The following is a 27491-nucleotide window of genomic DNA, read 5'->3' on the forward strand; positions in this document are numbered from 1 at the left end:
TTTGTGTCAAAAAATAATTGGTGGAAGTGTAAGAACACCCATGTGTGACCTATGTTTCAAAGTAGTGCAAATAACTATTTGTGTTACTTTACTTTTGTGTTTCTTGCACAAAAAAGTGTTGTGTTGGAAAGTATGTTATCAACACTTTGCCCCACTTTGCGACAATTTGCCCAACTTTGTGGTGTTGATAGGTCCACGACTTAGAGTAACTTTCCAATGATGTTATGGGCTGTGCAAAAAGTCTTTTTGAAGAGAGGCTCAGCAGTGTGCAAGGACACAAGTGTCAGCGAGCAGTGTCTAGCATGAGACCTCGACTCAAGGTACCCCTACGGTGTTTCATTTTGAAGAAATTATAGGTCACGCTGGGGAATGTCCTACAATATTCTGCTTGTCATTGTTTGCACTTGGTTTCATTTAACCCCTTAAGCGCTGCCGTCGGCCAACGCTACCTCCCCAGTGCTGCCGTCGGCCATTGGCCGACGGCATTCCACCCGTGCTCGGAAACGGCCGCACCGCGGTGGAATTACCGCCGCGGTTAACGGGTTAAGACCGTGCTGGGTTATGCCCGTTTAGTATATTTGGCTTGGTATCAAATATCACATTTGTGCTCTGTTACTTCCACTGTTACACTCCCTGGCATATATTGACAGGTTGTTGGCACGCAGCGGTGCAAAGCATTCTTTATACTGCACTTGTGGCAAATTCTGATACTCAGATATATGAGTGCCCAAAAGCTGATTGACCCTACATTTCAAGCGGCTTTGCTTCGTGAAGTGCTTAGTGTTTTGCGATTCTTTCACCCAAAGCCACACCCTATAATTTGATTACATATGTTATCCTTTTGTGGGAAATTAAAATCACCTATTTATGACCTTTGGGATGCAAGTAAAATATCAAGGCCTTCCTCACTGATATTCCGGTATTCCTTATTCAGTATTACAAGATATTTTGGTAATTACAAGCCATTGGGGGTTTTCTGCTGACATATTTTGCCACTGAAACGTGCCTGGAATGAGTAAAAGCCTCAATGAGCAAATCCACCCACCTCATGGAATTATAACACCAGCGTTCCAAGGTGAACTCCAAAGTCATTAAATTAACCTGAGCTCAACCCCCTTAGTACACAGCTTTCCAAACATTTCATGTTGGTGACACACTTTTTAGACATTCCTGATTAAGTGACACGGCAATGCGAGCGAGCGACCCCGAACCACCTAAAAGGGGTTCGATGGGGGGTTCTCCCCCGTGAAAATGTTGAAAAAATAGTGGGCAAATGGTGCATTATCAAGCAAATTTGAGAAAGCAGGAAGGTTAAAAAAGCAATTGGGAATCTGTTCTAACAAAGACAGCGACTGGCAAAACTGGGTGTAAGGTTAGGTTTGTGCCTGAAACAAGAATATAATCATGCACACATTGACACATGCTCCAGTGATTTACGGCACAAAAAGGGCGGTTGTACACACTGCCAAACCTTTCAAACATGCACAAAGTCCGCCTGCTGCCAAGTATATGAAGGGCCATATATAACTTTACATTTCAGTGTTGAAGGTTAAAATGACACATTTTCACCTTCCATTATTGCTTGTGAAAATAGTTCAGTTTCAAATTTGAAGAATTATTCTTCTAGGTTTGAGTAGAAGTAAAATATGTACACAAAGGTACATTTATTGAATAAACCTTACGAGGGAGCAAAAGTGTGTTACTGCTTCTGATCTTCTGGCTGTTGGGCTTGTGCTAGTTCTTATTACTGTTATGGTCTGTTTGGGATGTAACAAATGCATTTGTACAATTTGTATAATGCTGATCGCGTGACTTATAGAGTTACAAATGTTGCTGAACCTTTGCAAAATATTGTACAATGCCGTCCTTGCTGGACACTTGTTGATGCACCTCGCATATTTCAAATGTTGAGTAAAATTAAATAATTTAAGTGGCGACATTGTTTTTCCCTAATGGTTGCGATAGCACCTGGGCTGCCTCTCCTGTCAAAACTGCGCCGTACCAGGCACATGGAATAGGGAGCGCAGAGACGGCTCTGTGGACTGACTGCGCATTGGACGTGCACAGCAAAGTGAGCGGGGCCGCATGCACATGCTCGCCTTCCACTCTCCCTCTACTTCCTCCACATACCGTCGGGCATCAATAGCGTGGGAAGTTCTGCTCAAGAAGTGAAATTTTACAGATCTCATCGACGTCGCGCGACACACATGCACATCGCAGACGACACAGTACCGGGTCACGACACAGACTTTGGAAAGCTCTGCCCTAGTAGCTATGGCACAGAGCAGACAGGCTTTTTGTCACAGCACACACCTGAGCCTTACAGCGGTTTCAGAGGAGGGGAGGGAGGAATAACATGTTGCATAGGCAGCAGCATTCTAAGAAAAGAATTTGGGAGCTGCACTTCAGCTTTTAAGAATGAAGCACTTCAATTGGCACTGGCATATGTTGCCACCCTCATAAACATCTTGCATCTGAAATCTAAAATATTGTTTTGGAAGCAAATAATTTATGGCGCATCATTTGCCCTCAAGAAATCTCAACCAGGTGATCCCCAGTGCATGATAGCCTTTATAAATATAATTTAGCGAATTGAATCCACAGACAATCTGAGAATTTCAGATTATCTTTTCAACAAATCTGTAACAGTCCTTTAAGTGCACAGCTGTAAAAAGATCTTCAAATAAACAATCAGAGTAGCTAATGCAATATGTACCAAACACTCCTTATAGCACTACAATTCAGTGTATCCCTAGTCAAAGCCAAAAACATAAATTGAGGTGAATACTGAAGCTTAACCTCCATCAGGACAACCAGACATTGATTAGTTAACAAACTGAACCCACTCCCTGCCCCCTGCTTGAAAGTGTTTAAGGGAACGCTTTCAGGGAAGGAAGAACGAAATCAATAAAAAAAACCTGTTGTGCTTGTTCCCACACAGCCCTTGATAGTGACTGATTATAAACACTCCTCAGGAGTAAAAAACCTGCCAGGACAGCCTGGCTTCATATTACAAGTCCATAACAAGCAAACCAATATCTAAATACCTTCAGCAAATACAATCTAAATGGTCAGCAAGGTGCCTACAGCACTTACCCTTTAATATGCATCACATATCAAAACACGCTTACATTCCAAACACGCACTTAACTCATGTAGGGAAAAAAAAGACTACACCTAATTATCCAATATGGAGTTCTTTGTCTATGTTGTTTGCTTACTGCCCATGGAGGCAGAAGTTTGGGCTTTGAATATACTATTTAAATAAGCACAAAGAAGAGAGACTACATAACAGAGTCTCCTGTCTTGTAATAAATTCTGCAATAATTGATGTCAAATCTTCCACACTCCACGAGAGAAGGATTTCTGAAACCGTGGCTCAGACTATTTTCAACCAATTATGTATGATCTTTAGATATATAAGTGCTGCAAAGAACATAGATGCAGAAGACAGACTGAAACGTTAATCTATGTACGCAGAAGTCAACATGAAAGGCAGATGGAGGAGTTTTGTTTACTTGCTTAAAGTGGCAATAGTATGTCAGGTCAACTACACATTACATGAACATATGGAACACTAATAAAAAGATCAGGTAGGATGTATTTTCTTGATGCAACAGCAGAGGATCCTTCATGGTACAAGGAAGTTTGGGAGTGTGCATGGGTGCATTGATTCATCCAATGCCATAGAGATAACTGAGCCTTAACAGTGACAATTCCAGTGGTGGCCTGAAAAAGGGTCCCCTAGTTCCCACCTCTGGTTTGTAAATTTAATTATAGTGTTAACTGTAGGTTGTTAACTGGGTGGTTAGAACTGGGATTCCTGCTTGGCTGAGGTATGCACACAGGCCAGGCAGGAACTACCACTCAAGTAATGGTAAGGTAAGTACTACTAAAAGATGGCCAGTGCTCTCCCTCTGGTAGCCTGGCACAGAGCATTAGGGCTTATCGACAAAGGCAGTGTGTAAAGTATTTGTACAACACACACACAGTAACACAATGAATACACCATAAAAAGACTCAACGCAGGCTTAGAAAAATAGATTATTATATTCTGAACAAAAATGACAAAAATCCACTGTATTACCTATTTGGTTTACGCCTCTTCCCCAACTCAAATAATTTTCAATTCCATTACTTATGCATCATTTTCAATGCACAAAGCCTCTCTTCCCTAATTATCTGTACTTGTTCCAAATTATACAGTAGATGATATTCGCTTGGATGGTCACAGCCTTTTCAACTGTCCTTGTCTTCCCATACCTCCTTCTTGGATCAGGTACTTCTCATTGCACATTAATAAGCTTAGAAATTAGTTGCATTCAGTTCTTGGTCTTTCCATTTCTTTGTAATGAAAATAAAGTCTTAACCTTCCTTATTAAATACATTTATATGGTGAGCTCTTTTCTTTTCTTTATGCTGCAGTATCCATGTATATGAGGTTCAAATTTATTTTCCTACAGTTTTTATGTAGTTATATTTTTTGGACTAACATTTTGGATAAAAAGGTTTATGAATTCAAGCAAATAAAATAAACGATAACATTTATATACAAGAAGAATTATGCGGGAGCAAATGCACACCAATGGACAATTCTCTGTAATGCATCCTGATTTTTTGGGGAGTTAGGTATGTTTTAAACCACCTACACTAAAACCAAATAAAATAAAATTGACACACATGCCTTTGTAGGACTGACCACGGTTTCAAACCTTTTTCAATAAATGCTATCCTTGCCACATTTGCAATATAAAGGATATGTATCTGGCATAATAAAGCGTAACTGATACATGCCAGGTTCTTTCACATATTGACCCTCCAAATACTATGAAGTACCTTTGGGATGGAACAGATACCCTGTATATTGCATATAAGTTAACTAGAGTGTATCTGATAATAATCAACATAAGACTGATGGAATTTTTTGCAATTTCTTTATTCTCTAAAAATCCATATTGATTGCCTTGGACGATAATTTGCCTTTCTACACACTTTCTAAACCCTATAAAATATTACCACATACTCTGGATTCACCAGCGATATAGGCCAGTTATAACATACTCATCATATCATGTCAAATAGTGATAAAGACTGGAGTGTGTATATAGATCTTAGAGAGTCCAAGACCTGCTTCACTCCACCACAGACCTGCGTACATGGCGTTTATAGTTAGGCCAAGCGCTGCAGAGAAGGATATAGAGGCCACTTAACACTGTTCCTTCCTTCCTCTCCTTCCCTTCAGTGGTATAGCAAGGAGGGGGGCAGGAGGAGGGCAGGAGGGGGTGCAGTCCGTCCAGTTTTGGAGATGGTGGCCTCCCCTTCCCCTTGCACTTTCATATACGGCCGGCGTGGGCGGCAAAAGCAGTGACTGCCATGGACGGCACAAGGGATAGCTACGCCATTGCCTCCCTTGCCCTTTCTTTGTTCTTTCTTCCTGTCTCTCCCACTCTTTCTTCTTTTCCCACTCCCCTCCTTTCCTCTCTCCCTTTCCTGCTCCGATTATCTGTCTGTCTGTCTGTCTGTCTGTCTGTCTGTCTGTCTGTCTGTCTGTCTGTCTGTCTGTCTGTCTGTCTGTCTGTCTGTCTGTCTGTCTGTCTGTCTGTCTGTCGTTCTGTCTACCTATCCACAGAACTGTTGTCTGGCCTTGGGGGCATACAGTCACATCACCAGTCTCCAGTATGATGGAGAAAACAAAAGAGATCACTTGGCCCTCCGTCTGAAGCTTAGCTCAGTATGTATCTGCAATGCACACTGTAGGCTACATCAATGCCTTATAGGAAGAGTTTGGCAATAAAAGTATAATCAGTATCTCTACTCCAAGATGATTTTAACCTCCCTGAAATATTCCCACTCATGCTGCAGAAAACGTGCCTCTACTGCCAAGGCAACCTACTACAAAACTGCCACAACAGAAGCAGCACACTTTTAAAAGCTGCCAACCATTGCTTCGACGGTTTCACATAGCCTCTTGCTATCATAATTAATAGGAAATGCAGAACCATTAATAAGTTCTTCATTGATAAAGTCAACAAAATCAAACAACTATGATGGCAACTTTCAACCATTCACTGCCCCATTTCGAACATACTTAAGTTGACTATATATTGAACACTCAGCATCACAAACCTCTCTTCTTCAAACTCAAGACCACTACATACTGGTATGGCATACTTCCTTCCAACAATATAAAATCCATACATAAGCCCTTTGTCCAGGACAGCATCTTTCCCGACGGACTCAAACTAGGTTCAATTACCCTTCTCCTGCACAAAGCCAAAAATTTCATTTTCCCATCCATTCTTTTGGAAAAGACTTAAAAGGCAATAACCATCCAATTACAGTATTAATTTCCCAACAGCCACCTACTAAATCACTCCCTGTTTGCTTTGAGCCCTCACTGCATTGCTTAAACAGCTCTTTAACAACTGATGTATGATGGCCTCTCCAGAACACAATTGACACCGGTTTGTTCAACTGGGAAAAATATAATCCACCTCAGCTGCTTCTCTGAAGTTTCCAAGGTGATCCATCAAGCAGAGGCCAGAAAAAAGGGAAGGGGTCCCAAAACTAGTTTTCCCCATGCAATTTTCCATAGAAATATTAGACATAGCTGCAGCCTAAACGGCTGAACGAAAATACACCAAATTTGGCAGAATTCTAGATCTTGGTCCAGAATATATGATTTGGTGTAAATATGTTCAGAGGTTTTTGAGAAATTAAGGGTAAAGAGTATGTATGTATCACACTGCAGAGGACTCACAGATCAAAATATATGATGTAGTTGGTCGCCATTACATCAGGGACTCAGTCTCCTGTACAGCAAGGTTACAAAAATATACAGAAGCAGGGATACCCTGCCCCTCCCAGGCCTTGCTTATTGGGTGAGGGGTGAGCTGCCCCTCTCTCCTAGTCTCCTGGAGGCCCTGTGACCCCATGCCCTGGTGCCAATAAGTTACTTTATAGAGAGGGGGGTCTGCTGCGCATCTCCCTGAGCCCATTCCCTCACATCTGATATTACAAATTGGGAAAGGGCCAGAGGCCCCCCTCCCCGAGCCTGTGTAAGGCCCCGGCACCCCCATGCTGTGGGGCCAAAGCAATAATTAAGGTGGGGAGTGCTTCCCTCCTCTCCTTGCCTGAGAGAGGGCCAGGGGACCTCATCCTACCGGGCCATTTTATTTTTGGAGGAGCGGGGTGTTGGCTGTAGATTAGCACCAAGGACTGCATGCCCCAGAAAACTGCTGTGTTTCCTGACCTGGAAAGTGTGGGCAGGGAATGTAACCTTCATTACCTGTCCTCACTCTCCCTGGCAGGGAATGCAACTGTGCTCTATCCCGATAGGAGGACAGGTTCTCGTCCGGGCAGAAGCAAACTAACAGCCGCCTTTCACTGGTCCCTCCTTGGCCCCAAAGTATAAGGTGTGGGTGTCACAGGTGGGACCAGAACACCCAACAAACAAAATCAATAAATAGAAATATAAAGAACAATAAATGAACGCTAGGGGTTTGGACGCTCACTGAGGGCCCGATTCTCAGAATTAACTTAAGACTCAATCCTAAATGTACTACTATTTTGGTATTCACAGAATCAACTTACTACTTTTGGTATTCACAGAAGTTAGGATTTTGTCTTAAGTTTGTCTTAAAACAAACTTAAGACAGACTTAAGACAAAATCCTAACTTAAGTCTGTCTTAAGTCTGTCTTAAGTTTGTCTTAAGACAAACTTAAGACAAAATCCTAACTTCTGTGAATACCAAAAGTAGTAAGTTCATTCTGTGAATGCCAAAAGTAGTAAGTTCATTCTGTGAATGCCAAAAGTAGTAAGTGCGTTCTATGAATGCCAAAATAGTAGTAAGTTTAGGATTGAGTCTTAAGTTCATTCTGTGAATCGGGCCCTGAGTGTTGGGTGCGCATATAGTTAGGAATGGTAATAAAATTTTACTTTACATAAAAAAGCTTATAAATTCACTGAAAAAAGCAAAGTATAAAGGGTTGTTATATTTAGATTAAAAGGTCAGTTAAAACATGCCACTTTAAACAAACAAAACCACTGAAATTTACCAGTTATAATTATCTCAAGTCATTTTACCTCATGCTTTAAAGTAAGTATAACACACACCCTCGCCATGATTTGCTAAATACCTAAGGTATTACATCACTTATGACATGTTCTTTCACTTCATTGATAACATCACTGCAACATTTGACATTACATCTTTGATAAAAACACTGTGCATGGTGGGGGCTTCCACGTTTTCCATGCTATGAACCCACATGTATACAGATGGTAACACTATGCTGTATATGACTATGGTGTTATCAGGGGTGTCATCAATGATGCCTTTTTTTTTTTTTGTATGTTCTTATATAGCGCTCGACTACCCGGAGGCATCTCGGCGCTTGCCTTGGGAACCCGTCCTGGCTTTTCCCTGTGAGATAGCCCCTAACGGGCATCCCCAAGGTGAAAGCCAGGCATCCCGCCGCGGGGGGCCGCTGTGGAGATTAAGCAAGCTTAATGCCCAGAGTTGCAGAGTGTGAAACCATGATTAGGTCAGGCACCAAAGCGAGAATTATCGAGTCCGTGGACATTTGAGCTCAAGACCCTGCCGCGTCGGGAATTGAACCCTGGTCCCGGGTCTGACCTCTGCTTCAGGGTCTGCCTGCTCTAACCGGTGAGCCACACTTCTCCACTGAGATGGCGCCAGTGATGTCATCAATTATATCTTTCACTATATCATAAGTGATTTCATATGGACTGAGGACATTCTGCTAGGAAGAGGAAGGACTGCCAATCTGCCTGTTGCTCTGTTGTGCTGGCCTGCTGCTGCTTGTTGCTTAAGCACTGCAAGTTATAGTTAGCTCAGTAAACTATAACTGGTGATTTTCAGTGTTTTTTAAATGTTAGTTTTAATTTCATTTCAACGCCAAATTATAACGTCACTTTAACCTTTGGTTTTTTAGTGTACATAAATATAACCTAACAGTGAGTAATTTGGTGTGTGTCTGTGTTTTGGAGTGTGTATGTGCGTGTTTGTTTATGTAGGTGTAAGTGTGCGTGTGTATATAATGAAAAATTAATAAACTGTTGGACCTGGCCCTTTTTGCAGGGTTATCCCCAAACATTCTGCCTTCTATCTCCTATTTTTCTGACCTGTTTTTGCTGGCTTTAGGACTCTAGGCACTTTACCACTGCAGACCAATGCTAAAGTGCAATTGCTCCCTGTGTAAATTGTATTGGTGATTGTTTTCTCCATGATTGGCATATTTGATTGTGCCCAGGGCCTGTAAATAAAACGCTACTATTGGGCCTGCAGTATTAATTGTGACACCCACATGAGTAGCCTTGCAAACATGTCTCAGACCTGCGACTGCAATGTCTGTGTGTGAGGTTTTAAACTGCCATGGTGAACTGGCAGGCCCCTATTTTCCCTTTTACTACATGTATGTCATGAAGCCCCATGGGCAGGGTGCACTGTATTGAAAAGGTAGGACATGTACTTGTATGTTTTACATGTCCTGATAGTGAAATACTGCTAATTTCGATTTTCACAATTGGACTATCTCTCCTAAAGAGTAACATGGGGATTGCCTTGAAATATATTTTACGTATAATTTCCCATTGGGAGCTGATAGAGATTTGGTGTTGGGGTCTCTGAACTCACACTTTAAAAGTACATCTCTTGTTGAAGTTGGTTTTTAAGTTTTGTGTTTGAAAATGCCACTTTTAGAAAGATGGACTTTCCTGAGATAGAGTGGTGGAGGGAGTTGTCATGACACCTGAATAGTACTGTGTTCATCCTCACACAAAGCTGACCCCCCCTGTAGTGTGTCTGCAGCCATGTCAGGGGAAGGCAGGGTTCTGTGCTACAAGGACTTTCTTTGAAGTTTTCCTACTTCTACGGCAGAAAGGGGTATACGTGCTGGCCCTCTGACAGTCTCAAATCAGGACACTTCTGGACTGAGGACATTCTGCCAGGAAGAAGAGCTGGATGCTGTAGGAAGGACTGCCAAATGCCTGTTGCTTTGTTGCACTGGCCTGCTGCTTCTGCGCTCGGTGTCGTTTTGGTCTTGTTTGATTCAGATAAGTATTTGCTATTTTTCTAAACTAGTGTAGACTCATTTTGTAGTGCCTTCACTGTGTTATTGTGTGTGTATGTACAAATGCTGTACACATTGCCTCTGAGATAAGCCTGGCTGCTCCTGCCAAGTTACCAAGGGGGTGAGCCGGGGTTATCTTAGCTGTGCGACTCCCTTACCCTGCCTACGGTGAGGGTCCCTACCTGGACAGGGTGCAAACCCCTGACCACTAGAGAGGCAATTTCTTTTTTAAGTTCAAAAGAATTTTATTTGATAGTCATAAGAAGAGAAAATCAGGTGTCAAAACAAAATACAATGGAATACAAAGTTAAAGACTCTTAAGCAAAAGAAAAAAAAAAGAACATAATTATACAAATGCATTTGCAATAAGAAAGAAATCTGGGTACAGAGTAAAAAATAAGGAAGAGATATAGGAAAAATACATGAGCGTAAAATATGGCAATCATAAAAACATTGGGAAAATTTGAGAGAATGATACAGTGAAGGATAAATGGAATGTATCGGGCGATTAAGGGGGTTTAGGAACTTCTTGTTGTGGAGGCAGAGGATGAAACAAACGTTTACTGCAAGAGTCCAAATAAAGTGTAACTGGAGTCCATAAGTCTGTGCGTTTGACAGCCAAACATGCCGGGAAGACATGAGTGGTATCGAGCCTATGGTTATGGCAGACATTAAACCACCATGCTTTGTAAGAGATTTTGGAGAAATCCTTCCAGTTAACTGTTAATTGTTGGAAAGCAGCAGCAAGTAAAAGGTCAACAATCTGGGGTTTCAAGTCAACATCATCCCAGCAGGGGGAAAGGCTACCCATAAAAATATGTGTGTGGGAAAAAGGGATAGAAGTGTGGAAAATCACATTAACTTGAGCCCAAACCTGTAACCAAAAACTACGAACATGAGTACATAAAAATAACATGTGGAATAAATCAGCTTGTGGAGATGAGCAAGACCAGCATGTGTGAGGAGTGTTAGGGAAGCGTTTGTGCAGGTCAGAGGGTGTGAAGAGGAGTCTATTATAAATAAAAAATAAAGTCTGAGTGAGTGTTGCTGCTCTTGAAGATTTGCGGAGTTTGGTCCAAATTTTGTCCCAGAAGGGAACTGACCAAGAGACAGACAAGTCGTGCTCCCAAGACTCCTCGACTTTGGATTTAGGTCTTGGAGTTTCACTAGCGTGAAGGTATTTATAAATAGCAGTAGCTTTTGGTGTAGTGCGTAAGAAGGAGTGGAGTGAGGAAGTGAGAGTGGATGGGGGAGAAGGAGGGTCGGGCTGAGTGAGGAGATCGTATTTCAATAAAACTGCATTTTTAAGCGATTGATATTTGCGTGCAAAGGAGGTGGGTAAGTCATAAAGGGTGCGAAGTTCATGAAAAGATAGAAAAGAGGAGTTGGAAAAAAGTTGGGAAATCCATTGTAGACCTCGAGTATGCCAAGATTTCCAGAAAAAGGGTCTGTCCCGGATGAGTAGGGAGGTGTTATGCCATATGGGGGAGGATAGGAAATCGGCAATAGTGGTAGGGGGTGAATGAGAGGAAGAGAGGAGTATTTTTGTGGTAAACTTATGAATCAGAGTAGAAACAGATGCGGGTTTGCGAGAGAAGGAGAGGTATTCGGAAAAAGAGAAGGGAGATAGAAGAAGGCGTTCAAGTTTGGCCCATAATGGACATGGGGTGTCAGGATCTTGGAGCCAAAAGGAGGCTTGTCTCAATTGGAACGCCTTGTGATAGGCTGGAAAATCAGGGAAGTTAACCCCACCCTCTGATTTAGGACGAATCAAGCGCGCCAAGGACATTCGTGGTTTCTTTTCGTTCCAGAGAAAGGAGATTAGAATGGAGTTGATCTGTTTGAAAAATTTGGATGGGACAGGGACCGGAATATTAGAAAGCGTGTATAAAACAATGGGAGATAGCATCATTTTTATAGTATCTAGGCGGCCCCACCAAGAGAGGTAAAGAGGATGCCATTTGGACGTGAGATCTGTCAATTTTTGAATACATTTGGATATACACAGGGAAACGGTATCTGGGATGGCGGGGGCAATATGCATTCCAAGGTACTTGATATTGGCAGGTTTCCATGTGAAGTTGGAGGCGGCAAAATCTGGCTTGAATGTAAATTTGGTTAGAGGAAGGATCTCGCATTTGTCATTATTAAGTTTATAACCAGAGATTTGGGAATACGCATGGACTTCGGTAAGAAAAGCAGGAATGGAGATAGAGGGGTTGGAGACAAATAACAGAATGTCATCCGCATAAGCAGCTAGTTTGATGTGTGAATCTGATAGTTGGTAACCATGGATGGAGGGGTTTTGACGAAGCTTGGAGAGGAAGGGTTCTAAAGCCAAGTTAAAAAGAAAGGGGGATAGAGGACATCCTTGACGAACACCTCTTTTTAGATCAAAAAATGAAGAAATTTGACCATTGGCACAAACCGCTGCGCGTGGGTTAGAATAAAGAAGTGAGATTAAGGACGTAAAGACAGGACCAAAACCGAACCATTGGAGGGTATGAAACAAATAAGTCCACTCAACCCTATCAAACGCTTTTTCAGCGTCCAAAGCAATGGCCGCAAGAGGGTGAGGTAAAGGGCGGGATTTAGAGAGAATGTTAAATAGGAGTCTGGTGTTGTCAGTGATGAATCGGCCTTTGACAAAGCCGGACTGTTCTTCACCCAATAAGTCTGGGAGGAGAAGGTCGAGTCGAGCTGCAAGAGATTTTGCAAAAATTTTGTAATCAATATTGACCAGAGAAATCGGCCTGTAATTTTTGCAATATTGAGGATCCTTCCCCTCCTTGGGTATGAGGCAGATATGAGCGTCCGAAAAGGAGCCGGAGGAGGAACCCAAGGAAAGGAAGGTGCCAATAAGGGAATGGAGTCTGGGTATAAGAAGCTTTGAAAAGTGGAGAAAGAATTCTACCGTGAAGCCGTCGGGCCCAGGGGCTTTGTCTTTTTGGAGGGTTTGAAGTGCTTTGAGTAATTCTTGTTGGGATATGTCGTGTTCTAAGTGAGAAAGGTCAAGTGGAAAATGTGATGGTTTTTGTATGGTGGAGAAAAATGTGTCTAGTAAGTGGAAAGATGGTTGAGTTTCAGAAGAATATAAGGTCTTATAGAAAGTAGAGAATGCAGTGAGAATGTCTGCGTCTGTGTGTTTAAGGTTCAAGTCAGTGTCGTAGATAGATTCAATGTTTAGTTTGTTGTGTTTCACCTTCAGGTAATTGGCCAAGATCTTGCCAGCCTTATTTTTGCCCCCATAGAACTTGGCACTAGATTTTAATAAATATAATGATGCATCATATGTAGATTTTTTGTTAAATTTCATCTTAGCGCTGATAAGGGCGGTTAGAGTTTGCTGTGAGCGGGAGGTAAAATAAGAATGCTCCAATTTCTTAATATCTAGAAGGATGGTTTTAGTAGCTTCTCGAGCAGCTCTACGTTTTTTAGCAACAAAGCCAATGATAAAGTCCCTCGCTTTAAAAGCATCCCAAATAGTATGTTTAGGGACAGGGGAGTTATCGTTTAGGGCAAAGAATTCATGGGACAAAGAGGTGAAGGCGGCAGTAAATTTGGAGTCTAGGAGAAGAGAGTTGTTGAAACACCAACGTTTAGGGCCTGTTGATTTGGGTAAGAGATCCAATTGAACTAATGTAGGGGCATGGTCAGAAAGTAAGATTGGACCTATTTCTGCATGAGAGAGAGTTTGGGCAATATTGTGGGTAACAAAAATGTAATCGATTCGAGATTGGGAATGGTGACATGGGGAGTAGAAAGTAAATTCTCGGAGACTTGGATTACAAAGACGCCAAGCATCAGTGAGTTTATGTTGGGAGATGGTTTGGGAGAAGGATTTGTGAGGTTTGTTACGAATGAAATGTGCTTTGGAGTTCCTGTCTAAAAAGGGATCTAGGGGCTGATTGCAGTCTCCCGCTAAAATGAAATTATCATCAATGAACCTGGTGACGTGCTGGGAAAATGAATGCCAGAAAGTGGGATCACCAGTGGTAGGGGCATAAACATTTAGAAGAGAAATTGGAACATTCTTAATAGAAAGTTGAACATAAGTCCAACGGCCCTCAGTATCAGACTCTTGAGCAATCATAGAAGGAGAAAGAGCTTTGTGACACAGAATAGCAACTCCATTGCGTTTACCATCCCCGGGGGAAAAATAAACATCACCCACCCAGCTTCTTTTCAACTTAACAGATTCTTCAGCAGACAAATGAGTTTCTTGCAAAAAAGCAATGTCCACATTTAAACGCGAAAGATGAGACAAGATTCTCTGTCGTTTGATAGGTGAGTTAATGCCCTTAACATTCCAAGTGATTATTTTAAGAGACATATCATATCAAAAAAGAGGAAAAAAAGAAAAGCAGAAGAAGATAAGAAAATTCGAGTGAGACCCAGAGGAGTAAGAAAAGCAAGGAGAGCAAGAAGGTCAGTGAAGGTCAATACATGATAGTAATGAGCAAGAAGATGAGAAAGGGGGAAAAAACGTGAGGAAGAAAAAGATAGAAGCGGTAGATGTAGAAAATCCGGGAGGAGAAAAGTAGAAATAAGTGAAGTAATAAGAAGGAGTGGACAATAAAAGAGTTTTGAAGAAAGAAGAGAGAAAGACACTTGTAAAGCAGAAGAAACAAGTAACTGATGCAGAAAAAATGAGAAGATAATCCAGAGACACATCATATCGAAGAAAAAGAAGAAAACAAAAGAGAAAGATGGGGGCGCAAAGGAGATCAAAAGAATTGAAAAACCAAGAAGAATAAGAGAATCGATAAAAAGCAGTGCAATATAATAAAGAGTAAAAGGATGAGGGAAGAAGAAATAGGGTGAGGAAGAAAAAAGTAGAAGCGAGTTGTGTAGAGGAGAGGATAAGGTAGTCCAAGAAGTAGTCAATCAATCCAATCCAATCAGTGACACTTATAAAGCGCGCTACATACCCGTAGGGTCTCAAGGCGCTGGGGGGGGGGGGGGGGGGGGGGGGGGGTGCCGCTACTGCTCGAACAGCCAGGTCTTCAGCTTCTTCCTGAAGGAGAGGTGGTCTTGGGTAAGGCGCAGGTCGGTCGGGAGGGAGTTCCAGGTCTTGGCGGCCAGGTAGGAGAAGGACCTTCCTCCTGTAGTCGCTCTTCGGATGCGGGGGACGGCGGCGAGGGCGTGGTTGGCTGATCGGAGGTGGCGTTTGGGAGCGTAGAAGTTGACTCGGCTGTTGAGGTAGCTCGGGCCTTGGTCGTGTAGGGCTTTGTGTGCGTGGGTGAGGAGGCGGAAGGTGATTCTCTTGTTGACGGGGAGCCAGTGAAGGTCTCTCAGATGTCCGGAGATGTGGCTGGTTCGTGGGATGTCGAGGATGAGTCTGGCTGAGGCGTTCTGGATCCGCTGGAGTCTCTTCTGGAGCTTGGCGGTGGTACCGGCGTAGAGGGCGTTGCCGTAGTCCAGTCGGCTGGTGACGAGGGCCTGGGTGACGGTCTTCCTGGTCTCGGTGGGGATCCACCAGAAGATCTTCCGCAGCATGCGTAGGATGTTGAAGCACGCCGAGGAGACGTTGTTGACTTGCCTGGTCATGGAGAGGGAGGAGTCCAGGATGAAGCCCAGGTTGCGTGCATGGTCTGTCGGTTTGGGTGCGGTGCCCAGGGCGGGAGGCCACCAGGAGTCGTCCCAGGCGGAGGGTGAGGAGCCCAGGATGAGGACCTCCGTCTTGTCCGAGTTCAGTTTCAGGCGGCTGGTCGTCATCCACTCGGCTACCTCTTTCATCCCTTCGTGCAGGTTGGCTCTGGCGGCGGCGGGGTCGTTGGTCAGGGAGAGGATCAGCTGGGTGTCGTCGGCGTAGGAGATTATGCTGAGGTTGTGTTTGCGTACGATGGCCGCGAGGGGGCTCATGTAGACGTTGAAGAGGGTGGGGCTCAGAGATGATCCTTGGGGGACGCCGCAGATGACTTCGGAGGCCTCTGACTTGTACGGTGGTAGGCGGACCCTCTGTGTTCTTCCGTCGAGGAAGGAGATGATCCATTCCAGCGCCTTGTCCTGGATTCCGATGTTGCTGAGGCGCCGTACTAGGGTGCGGTGGCAGACCGTGTCGAATGCCTCGGAGAGGTCTAGGAGGATGAGGGCCGCTGTTTCTCCATTGTCCATCAGGGCTCGGATGTCATCGGTGGCGGCGATGAGGGCGGTCTCGGTGCTGTGATTGGCTCGGAAGCCGGACTGTGAGGGGTCGAGGGATCCGTTCGTCTCGAGGAAGGCGGCCATCTGCTTGTTGACGGTCTTCTCGATGACTTTGGCTGGAAACGGGAGGAGCGAGATGGGGCGGTAATTCTTGAGGTCGGTGGGGTCCGCTGTTGGTTTCTTGAGTAGAGCGCTGAGTTCGGCGTGTTTCCAGCTCTCAGGGAAGATGGTGGTGTCGAAGGATGTGTTGATGATGTCTCGCAGGTGGGGTGCGATGACAGCGTCGGCCTTGTTGAAGATGTGGTGAGGGCAGGGGTCGGTCGGTGATCCGGAGTGGATGGAGTTCATCGTGCGGATGGTGTCTTCGGTGCTGATCGGGGTCCAGGCGTGGAGGGTGGTGGTGGGGGGTGGTTGTTCGGTCATGGTGTGCGTTGGTTGGTTGTTGAAGCTGTTGTGTATGTCCGCGATCTTGTTGTGGAAGTATGAAGCGAGGGAGTTGCAGAGGTCTTGCGATGGGGTGATGTCGTTGTTTCCTGCGCTGGGGTTGGAAAGCTCTTTCACGATGTTGAAGAGTTCCTTGCAGTTGTGTGCGTTGTTGTCCAACCGGTCCTTGAATGCTGTTTTCTTGGCGGCGTGGATCAGCTGGTGGTGTTTCCGGGTGGCAAGTTTGAAGGAGGTCCTGTTGTCCGGTGTTGGTTCCCTTCTCCAGACTTTCTCGAGGGCTCGGCAGTTCTTCTTGGAGCTCTTGAGTTCGTCGGTGAACCAAGGGGCCTTCTTGCTGCCGGGTCTGCTAGGCGGGGTCCTCAGTGGGGCGAGTTCGTCCGCGCAGTTGCTGATCCACTTTGTGAGGTTGTCGGCGGCCTGGCTGGGGTTCGCTGAGCTGGCAGGAGGGTGCTGGCTCAGGGAGGTGGCGAGCTGGTCTGCTGTGATCTTGTTCCAGCTTCTGCGGGCGGCCTGTTGCTGGTGTTGGTGGGTCGTCGTTCTCTTGAAGGTGAAGTGGACGCAGCTGTGGTCCGTCCATTGAAGCTCTGTGGCGTGGCTGAAGTCGATGTCTGTGCTGGAAGAGAAGACTGCGTCGAGTGTGTGTCCGGCGAGGTGGGTGGGGGTGGACACCAGTTGCTTGAGTCCCAGGTTGGCGAGGTTGTCGAGCAGGGTGCTGGTGTTGCGGTCGTTGTTGTTCTCCAGATGGTAGTTGAGGTCTCCCAGGAGGATGTAGTCAGCGGAGGGGAGGGCATGCGGGCTGACGAAGTCGGCGATGTCCTCGCTGAATTGTGTGCGTGGTCCCGGGGGTCGGTAGATCAGGGTGCCTCTGAGGGTGGTGTTCGGGTTGGTGTGGATCTGGAAATGCAGGTGTTCGGCGCTGGTCAGGGTGTTGTCGGTGCTGGTCGTGAGACGGATGGTGTTCCTGTGGATGATGGCGATGCCTCCTCCCATCTGGTTGGCGTTTCGGTCCCTCCGGACGATCTTGTAGCCCTCTGGGATAGCGATGGCGATGTCGGGAGCTGAAGAGGCGTTCATCCAGGTCTCCGTGAGGAAGGCAACGTCAGGGGCTGTGGCGTCTAGAAGGTTCCAGAGTTCGATGGCGTGTCTGTGGACGGAGCGGGTGTTGAGCAGGATGCACTTGAGGTGGGTGCTGCTGGTGTTCGACTTGGCGGGTGCTGGTGCGAGGCTGGTCCGGTTGCAGGTGAACTTGCAGGCGTGGCAGCTGAAAGGTCCGTGGGTACGTCGTGGAGTGGCTTGATGGCATTCTGGGAGTCGGCCGGTGTTGAGAGCGGTGAGGGTGGCGGCGGAGTACGTCAGGCGGGTCGGTCGGGGTCTTCGTGGGCCAGGGGTCCTGACACTGGGCGCGGTCCAGGCGCGGACGGGCGCAGACGGGCTTACCTTTGGCGCGCCTTCGGCGCACAAACGGCGCGCCCGCTGCGCGTGACCGTTGCGCGTTCGCACGGTCGCCATTTAAGGCGAAGTGCGCGGGTGGGCGGAGCAGCTGGGAGGCGGGAGCGGGGAGGGTACAGAATAGAAAAAGGGGCGGGGAAAAGCGGCGGTGGCGGGAAGGGAGGGCGGAGGGCGGCGATGTAGGCGGACAACAAGGAAGGAAAAACCAAAACACGGGCAAAATGTGAAAATAAAAACAGGCACAAATTACGGACAAAAACAAGGCAAAACAACAGCAGCGCAGTAGTCAGAATAATAGATATAAGACAACAATAGAAGAGTATTCGAAAACCAAGAGGAAGAGACACCTGTGAAGCAGAGAGAATTGGGGGACGTAAAAGTAAGAAAGATACAAGGAGGAAAGTGAACAACTGGGGGGAAAGGGAAAACATACTTACGAAGGGTAGAGATGGGGAGGGTTGATCACCAGGGGAAGGGTACGCGAGGAGATGAATGAGGGGGGGAGCGCCAGGCAAAGGAAGCAAGCGTCCGATGCAAACGAACCAACAGGTCGAGGGAATGACGCCAAACATATTGTAAAACCTGCAAGGAGAAGGGGGGAAAGACAATAATAAATGAGACGAATGAGAGAGGGTGAGAACAAGACAATAATGAGTAGCAAAAAGGTACGCAAAAAGGCGGCAGTGAACAATACTAATTAACGAACAGGGAGAGAAGAAAAACGAGGGGGAATAAGGAGGAGAACAGGAGGACATGTGAACAGGAGCCGCCTGAAAACATAACAAGAACAAGCAAAAATACATTCAACCATGCACGGCAAGCATGCAGATTTACTGAAATTTCAAAGCTTTAACACGCAGAAATCATGGCGGAAAAGCTGATGAGGAGCTAGAGAAGTCCATATCAGAGGCTTGAGTTGCATTCAAAAAGCTTCGTAGACGAACAGGATCTTCATATGTTGTAGTTTTGTTGTTGTAGGTCACTCGGAATAGGCATGGGTGGAAAAGACCGTATCTAGCTCCAATAGCACGGAGTTCTGGTCGCATGTCCAGGAAGGCCTTGCGTCAAGTAGCTGTAGCTCTTGCATAATCTTGTGCAAAGAAAAGGTTGGAGCCTGACCATTGCAATCAAGGTGAGGCACGGGCCGCTGAAATAACTTTGAGGAGGTCAGTGTATTCTAAGAAGTACATGATGACACCTCTTGGCCGTGAAGAAGAGGAAGTAGAAGGGAGGCGACCCAACCGGTGTGCACGCTGGATGTTAAGTGTGGTATCTTCAGGTAGGTGAAGGAGCTTGGGCAGAAATGATTTAAAGAAGGCAATGGGATCAGTCCCCTCGCAATTCTCCGCAAGGCCGTAGAGACGAAGATTGCTGCGCCTGTTACGATTTTCCAATTCTTCAACCTGCTTTTGAAGAGAAGAGATTTGAGATTGCATGTGTGTTACTTTAGAGGATGACTCTTGAAGAGCTGTCAGGGAATGTTCTACTGTAGTCACTCTGGCATCCATCTGAGACCAGTTGTCAGTAAGAACCTGCAACTTAGAGTTAGTTTCTTCCATGAAGGGTCTGAGGGCGCGTATTTCTTCCAATAGCAGCTCCATGGAGACAGCCGATGTGGACCCCGTTGGCGATGGAGGATCTTTTTTAGGACGTTTCGACGTGACCTTCCCTGGAGGCTGGATGGGCTTCTCCGTGTTAGACTGCGACATTTGAGTGATGAGTCCTTGAGAGGCCTCGAGGTGCGCCAGTGCAGAGAAGACTTTGGAATTTTTAATGAAGATGCGACGTGGAGGTTTGGAGGTGCGAGAGAATGCCTTCTTTTCCATAAAGATGAAGAACAGTAATGTCCACTACTAGTCCAGAGGCAGTGAAGAGTATGCGTCGGAGCTTTTAACTGAAGGACTGCGCCAGGTGCAGGTATGCCATGAAGTGAGGAAAATGGATGGAACAGCAATCAAATCTCTAATTGAAGAAGGTAGGACATAATGACGAGGACAGAGAGCCATCGTGGGGACAAAGTGTAGAGAAATGGCACCTTGTGGAGCAAAGAAGGTCCGTCAAAAAGAAGACCTCATGAGTATAAGGGGAGCAAATGAAGGAGAATGCACAAAAAACCGTGCTCAGCACTGCCCCAAATTGTAAATAGCGCTGGATATGCGGCCAAGGGAGAAAGCAGCGCAGTTAATGCGTAATGGAATCAATCTGAGTACTTTTGCAGGGTGGCTGAGGAAATGAGAGAGCATTTGCTCAAAATGGCCGCCAGAGAAATAAAAAACGCGAACCAAACTTGCCAGAATTCATTTAGAGGCAGCTCGCAGCATACACAGGCAGCGGTGAGACAAGCAAGCAAAAATCACCTCACCATGAGTAATTGGCGTTGCGCAGGGCTCCGTGGTGTATGCACATCGTCGTAGGACAGAAGCGCCGCAGTCCGCGCTGAGTACACACAAAATGGCGGGCGCGACTCTCAGTCAGCCGCGTCCGCGATGCAAACATGAAGAACGGCCATACCGCCGCCTGGAAAGGACCGCAAATAGGAGCCCCGTAGTCGCCGCAGTCTCCGGTTGCAAGAAAGGAGTGTTGCAGGGACAGGTGCGCCAGCAGAAGCGGCGAAATCCCTCGGCGACCGGGAGCGCCTACATCGGCGCTGCCGTCCTCGCCGGGCGTCAAGCCACGCCCCCCAGAGAGGCAATTTCTAACAAAAACTTATGTTTAAAAAATGAAATTAAAAAAACATGCTAAGGTATGTCATCATTTCTAAAAATATGATTTGATCAAACTAATAGACTACAAAGAATAATAGTTTTAGAGTAAACAATATTTTAGAAAAGCGATTTTAGCAAAAAGTGTTTTGACAAATAATTTTATCTCATGGAACTGGAGTGGGAAGTGGTCAATTTACCTGTTCACATTCTACTGCATCATGGTGGACGGTGATGCTGTAGAAGTGTCCTTTTCTCTAATCTCCTATTCCAGTAAAGTTTCGGTTCACAGAATGTTAGAAGGACACATTAAACTGAGGAGCTGATTTAAATTGGATAATATTGGTATGGCCAAGAATACATGATATGTGGGAACACAGACAGGTAATGGATGAGTGAGTCAGCTCACTTCCATGGATTCAGTAATGAAGTCACTGTGCCCTTTCTTTATGTCTGCTTGTATAAGGCTTTCTCCGATGTACTGAACAATCTGTAATGTTTACTGCAAAAGGCCAGGAATCCACAAAAGTAAGTGGTAAAGTGGCAAATTCATTTTAGTTACCAGTGGGTGAGTAATTTACATACATTTGTTGTGAGCTGAAATCACAATTCTAAAGCACCAGAAAACATTTCATTGCTTTGTAGAACAAGAATGAAAATTGCAGTAATCAGAATTTGAACAATATCTGTAATACCTGATAGCATTCCTCATTCAGGTAGTGATGTACTCTTTCCATTATGTTACAGATATTATTGAAGAACTATCGGACTGACATAACTTCTGCAGTGAGAGGTATAGTTATTTATTTTATTAACTTTGAGCATATATTCAGAATGTATCTCACAAAATGCAAATAGCGTCCACTGCCATTAAAATATATAAAGCCTTGTCTTTTTAGTTTCTCTGGAGGAATGTAGAGACACCTGCTAAAGTCTGAAAATGAAACAATTTTAGCATGGTATCAATATTTAGAGTAACTTTTGGAGTAGAATTGCTGATGTCTCATCGGGAAGGGCTTTTATTGGGACAAGGTAGACGCACAACTGCAACAACGTAACATACATCAATCAATCAATCAATCAATACATTTGTAGAGCGCGCTACTCACCCGTGAGGGTATCAAGGCGCTGAAGGGAGGGGGGGGGGGATGCCACTACCGCTCGAATAACCAGGTCTTGAGGTGTCTCCTGAAGGTGAGATGGTCCTGGGTCAGTCGTAGGTGTGCAGGGAGGGAGTTCCATGTCTTGGCTGCCAGGTAGGAGAACGATCTTTCTCCGGTGGTGGCTCTGTGAATCCTTGGGACGGTGGCGAGGGCGAGGCTGGTGGAGCGGAGCTGGCGGGTGGGGGTGTAGAACGAGAGGCGGTTGTTGAGGTATTCGGGGCCCATGTTGTGGAGCGGTTTGTGTGCGTGGGAGAGCAGCCTGAACGTGATCCTTTTGCTGACGGGGAGCCAGAGCAGGTTTCTCAGGTGGGCGGATATGTGGTTGTGGCGGGGGATGTCGAGGATGAGTCATGCGGAGGCGTTCTGTATGTGCTGGAGCCGTTTCTGAAGTTTGGCTGTGGTTCTTGCGTATTGGGCGTTCCCGTAGTCCAGTCGGCTGGTGACGAGGGCCTGGGTGACCGTCTTTCTGGTTTCGGTGGGGATCCACCGGAAGATCTTTCAGAGCATGCGTAGGGTGTTGAAGCATGAGGACGAGACTGCGTTGACTTGCTTGGTCATCGCGAGGGAGGAGTCCAGGATGAATCCCAGGTTGCGTGCGTGGTCCGTGGGTGTCGGTGCGGTGCCCAGCGTCGTGGGCCACCAGGAGTCGTCCCAGGCGGAAGGGGATTGTCCGAGGATGAGGACCTCCGTCTTGTCCGAGTTGAGCTTCAGACGACTGTGCTTCATCCATTCTGTGACATCTTTCATTCCGACCTGGAAGTTGGCTTTGGCGGTGAGAGGGTCTTTGGTGAGGGAGAGTATCAGTTGGGTGTCGTCGGCGTAGGAGATGATGTTGATGTTGTGTTTGCGTGCGATGGTGGCGAGGGGGCTCATAGAGGGGGGTTATTAGGGTGCGGTGGCAGACGGTATCAAAGGCTGCCGAGAGGTCCAGGAGGATGAGAGCGGCTGTCTCTCCGTTGTCCATCTGGGTCCTGATGTCATCGGTGGCTGCGATGAGGGCGGTCTCGGTGCTGTGGTTGGCTCAGAATCCGGACTGGGATGGGTCGAACGAGTTGTTTGCTTCGAGGAATGCAGTCAGCTGTTTATTGACGGTCTTCTCGATGACTTTAGCCGGGAAGGGGAGAAGAGAGATGGGGCGAAAGTTCTTGAGGTCTTTGGGGTCTGCTGTTGGTTTCTTCAGAAGGGCGTTGATTTCTGCGTGTTTCCAGCTTTCAGGGAAGGTGGCTGACGTGAAGGAGCTGTTAATGATGTTCCGGAGGTGGGGTGCGATGATGGTGTCGGCTTTGTTGAAGATATGATGAGGGCATGGGTCGGAGGGGGAGCCGGAGTGGATGGTGTTCATGACGCGGGTGGTGTCTTCCGTGCTGATGGGCGTCCATGCACTGAGGCTGGTGGTGGGGGTCGTTGGTTTGGTGTCTGGAGGCGGAGTCTGGGGTCCGAAGCTGTCGTGTATGTCTGCGATCTTGCGGTGGAAGAATGCGGCGAGGGAGTTGCAGAGGTCTTGCGACGATGTGATGTTGTTGTTGCTGGAGCTGGGGTTGGAGAGCTCTTTGACGATGCTGAAGAGTTCCTTGCTGTTGTGGGAGTTGTTGTCCAGCCGCTCTTTGAACGATGTCCTTTTGGTGGTGTGGATCATCTGGTGGTATTCCCGGGTGGCGCTCTTGAGGGCGGTCATGTTTTCTGATTTCCGTTTGTGGCGTTAAGCTTTTTCGAGGGTTCGGCATGTTTTCTTTGCGATTTTGAGGGCATCTGTGAACCATGAGGTTTTTCTGTTGCTGGTTTTCCCTGGGGGTTTTTTCAGTGGGGCGAGGTCGTCGGCATAGTTGGTGATCCACTGTGCGAGATTGTCTGCTGCGTTGTTGGTGTCAGGGGTGTCGACAGGTGGGTTCTGGCTCAGCGATGTAGTCAGCTGGTCTGTGGTGACTTTGCACCAGCATCTGCGGGGGATCTGTAGCGTGTGGTCTTCTTGAAGGTGAAGTGGATGCAGCTGTGGTCGTTACAGTGTAGTCCGGTGGAGTGGCTGAAGGCAATGTGGCTGCTGGCAGAGAAGATGGGGTCGAGCGTGTGGCCGGCGTAGTGGGTGGGGGTGTTCACCAGTTGCTTGAGTCCAAGGTTGGCGAGGTTGGCGAGCAGGGTGGTGGTGTTGTTGTCGTTTTTTTTCTCTATAGATCTTACTTATGACCAGGGAAAATTAACCAGACCGCCCAATTTTCTGCTTTAACATACATTTAAGTTGGGAACATGGTATTGCCAGTCATAGAGAAGAGGGTGGCCTTTAAAAATGTGGTTAATGCGACCACAGGTATAACTTTTTGGTAACTGACAAATATTTTCCAAAGTTTTTTACACCCAATTGACTTAGTTAACGTTACACCTAAAATTGCTGGCGCTAGTGTGCAAATTGATAGTAAATATATACCAAAACATGCAGAGCTGTCTATAATGATGCTCACCAGGGGGCTCAGTGTAGAACCTTGGAGGCCATACAGCCAGTGCTTAATTTAAGCCGGTGGTTCTGAAGCTCGGCACCAACACTTAATAATCAACACCGGCGCTTGTGACAGTCTACCACAAGGTGAAGCTGTCTGGCTAAGTTTGAGATGACCACCACAACAACACTTAATTGTTAATTCAATATACATTAAAAATGACTATCCCCTGCTGTCCAAGCAATTCTCATAGCTTTGGGATGGAATGGTCCAAATTGTCACACTTGTAGGAGTCTGATGGTTAGTAGTTGTGTTGTTACTATTACTGTTTGCGCTGGCAGGGGTAATGTGTAGTGCAAGCTGTAGTGGCCTCCTGACATCAGCCCTGGTACTTATTTTTTTTTACAAATTAAGCACTGCATGTAGCAAGGCAATGCTATCATACAAATGCAGGGCTTAAACCGCAGTTCTGAAGTTACTTCCAGAGAGGAATGGGTTTACTTAGAGAAGAGAGCTGGTACCAGGCTGTGTTTGTTTTGTCAAGAGTAATATGTCTCCCTCGAAACCTCTATTTCTTTATCTTTGGAGAATAAATATCAATGGGTTACATGTCAGAAACTAAAGAAGAATCACATATCTTTATTTTCAACATTTATCTTTGTAGAATATTAAAAATGTAGAATTTTTTTTTTAAGAACACATACATAGTCATAAAAAAGAAATCTTTTTTAAGGACATTTTTATACAATTTTCCTTCTTGAATAGAAAGTTATATATCTTCAATAATTCATCATTGGAGCCCTACAGAGGAGGATTAAATCACTCCAAATATATACATAAAATCATAAACATACTCAGTCACACCCCTCAAACTAACCAGCAAGCCCACCCAAAACACATAACTGTCCTGGTCAGAAGGAGAAACATGTTATAACTCTCCATGACCAAGTCGTGGGTTGGGCGCATGAGATATGGTTGGCACGCGTTTCGGGTCAACATGTAGACCACCTTCTTCAGGACCTTCACAACAAAAAATATATCCTTCACCTAATAATAGGGGTACCTGAAATAATTCAAATAGTACAATTCAGTAACCCATTCAATTTAGTAATTTATTATCATTGATTGGACCAGATTCACATCCACTCACCATAAGAAGGACGGCCACAGTGTCTCAGATGGGATATGTCAAAAGAGTTAAGGAAGAGCGAAGAGAAAACATCTTGAGATTAAATCCCCTAGTGTCATTGTGAGGTGCCCAAAACTCTTCCATTCTAAATATTTGGAGAGCTCATAGACATTTGCGTTTGTTTTGTCTACATTGTTTTCTTACTGAGGGTGATATTTGTATCCAGGGTAAAAAGTGACTTTGCTTTGGGAGAAAGTTGGGGTTCGAAGCCTTCATACTTGAAGTCATCGAGACAAGTTTGGACTAGTTGACTGGAATACTGTGTAGTGGGGATGAGCTACCTGTAGGTCCTGAACATCCATGTCTGGTGGATGCAGGGATGGCATTGTATGAGGCATCTGGTGCAGACGACCCTGTAATGCAGAGTTGTGTATCATCAGCATATTGGTGAATTAAGATTTGATCATTGGTAAGTGAGCAAAATGGGTTCCTTATAAAGTTGAAGATGATGGAGGACAAGATGGAACCCATGTGGACTCTACATATCATAAGGATATTCTGGGACCTGTAGGTGCTTATGTAAATGATCAAATGTTGGTTGCATAGGATATATGACGATTGTTTCAATATGTTTGACCCAAAAAATTATCAACAAAGGCAAATTAGTTTATCTCTCTCTCTGTACCCTAAATTAATCTTCTTACCATACTTCGCAGGTGAAATGTCCCAGCGGCTTCCACGTTTAATTGATGAAAAATATGGCTCCAATTTTCCAGTGCTCAGAACAGCTGCACACGTGACTGGAAATAATGGGAATGCTTTCTCATCAGAAAACAGTAAGACATGTACATGTATTTCACAGTAGGAAACAGCGAACACACAAAAGGATGTTTACATTTATACTATCGATTGGTAAATACAAATCCACTCATCAAAAGCTAGTTACATGTCCCTGATAATGGGAAATGCTTTTATTTTACTTAGGCAGTATAGAACAGCAGCGTCTCCTCTGCTAAGGCGTAGGAGAGCTATCAAAAAAAGTCTTTACTCCCAACCTCATATAAAGCGTTTATTCTTCCAAGCTATTCTTGTCTCCTGTACGCAGGCAGCATTAGGTTTTAAAATATTTTGTACTTGCTGGATTCTTTTGTGTTCGGCCCTGAATTTTAGCCCCTTGACATTTAAGGCCACTGTCTTAAAAGGGGACTTTGTTTAGTAAACTACAATTCCTCTTCATCTCCTGGTTATATACATTTCTTAATATGTTTGCCCTTTTGCTTTCTTTCCTCCTTATCCAGTGTTCTCTTCACCCCTCCTTACTGATCCCCACGCTCCAAGGGACTGCCTACCAGAGGTTGGCTGTGTCCCTCTCACTCTCGGCCCTGAATTTTAGCCCCTTGACATTTAAGGCCACTGTCTTAAAAGGGGACTTTGTTTAGTAAACTACAATTCCTCTTCATCTCCTGGTTATATACATTTCTTAATATGTTTGCCCTTTTGCTTTCTTTCCTCCTTATCCAGTGTTCTCTTCACCCCTCCTTACTGATCCCCACGCTCCAAGGGACTGCCTACCCAGAGGTTGGCTGTGTCCCTCTCACTTTTTTTAATTGATGTAACCCTTCTATTTACTCAATTATCAAGTTAACCCCTACTCATTACCCACTTTAGCCATTTTTATGGACCTTTCCACTGTGAAATAAATAGTTGTACGTCTTGTATATCACTAACGTCCAGAAACTCCCTTACCAGTTAAGTTAAAAACTGGAACCTTTCTTAATTACAGCGATATATATTACCCTAAATTATCACCTGATTTAGGTTTGGCAGACAGGATACTCCATCACAAAGGCAACCGGGTACCCTGTCCGACAAACCCTTGATTTGGTTGTCTCATTGAAAGAGTACGCAGATCCTAAGCTTTCTGTTGAGGAA

General features: G+C 45.4%; 1 protein-coding gene across 1 annotated transcript in view; it reads left to right on the plus strand.

Moving 5' to 3' along the window:
- The window catches only part of TNFSF10 (TNF superfamily member 10), a 112091-nt gene that overhangs the window by 49886 nt on the left and 34714 nt on the right, over window positions 1–27491 (plus strand). The window contains exons 3-4 of the mRNA XM_086944389.1: window positions 21586–21631; window positions 26276–26395. Coding sequence (XP_086800515.1) covers window positions 21586–21631; window positions 26276–26395 — 166 coding nt within the window. The remainder of the gene's footprint in view (window positions 1–21585; window positions 21632–26275; window positions 26396–27491) is intronic.

This window comes from Lissotriton vulgaris, chromosome 11 (genome assembly GCF_964263255.1).
Source record: "Lissotriton vulgaris chromosome 11, aLisVul1.2, whole genome shotgun sequence".
NCBI lineage: Eukaryota > Metazoa > Chordata > Amphibia > Caudata > Salamandridae > Lissotriton > Lissotriton vulgaris.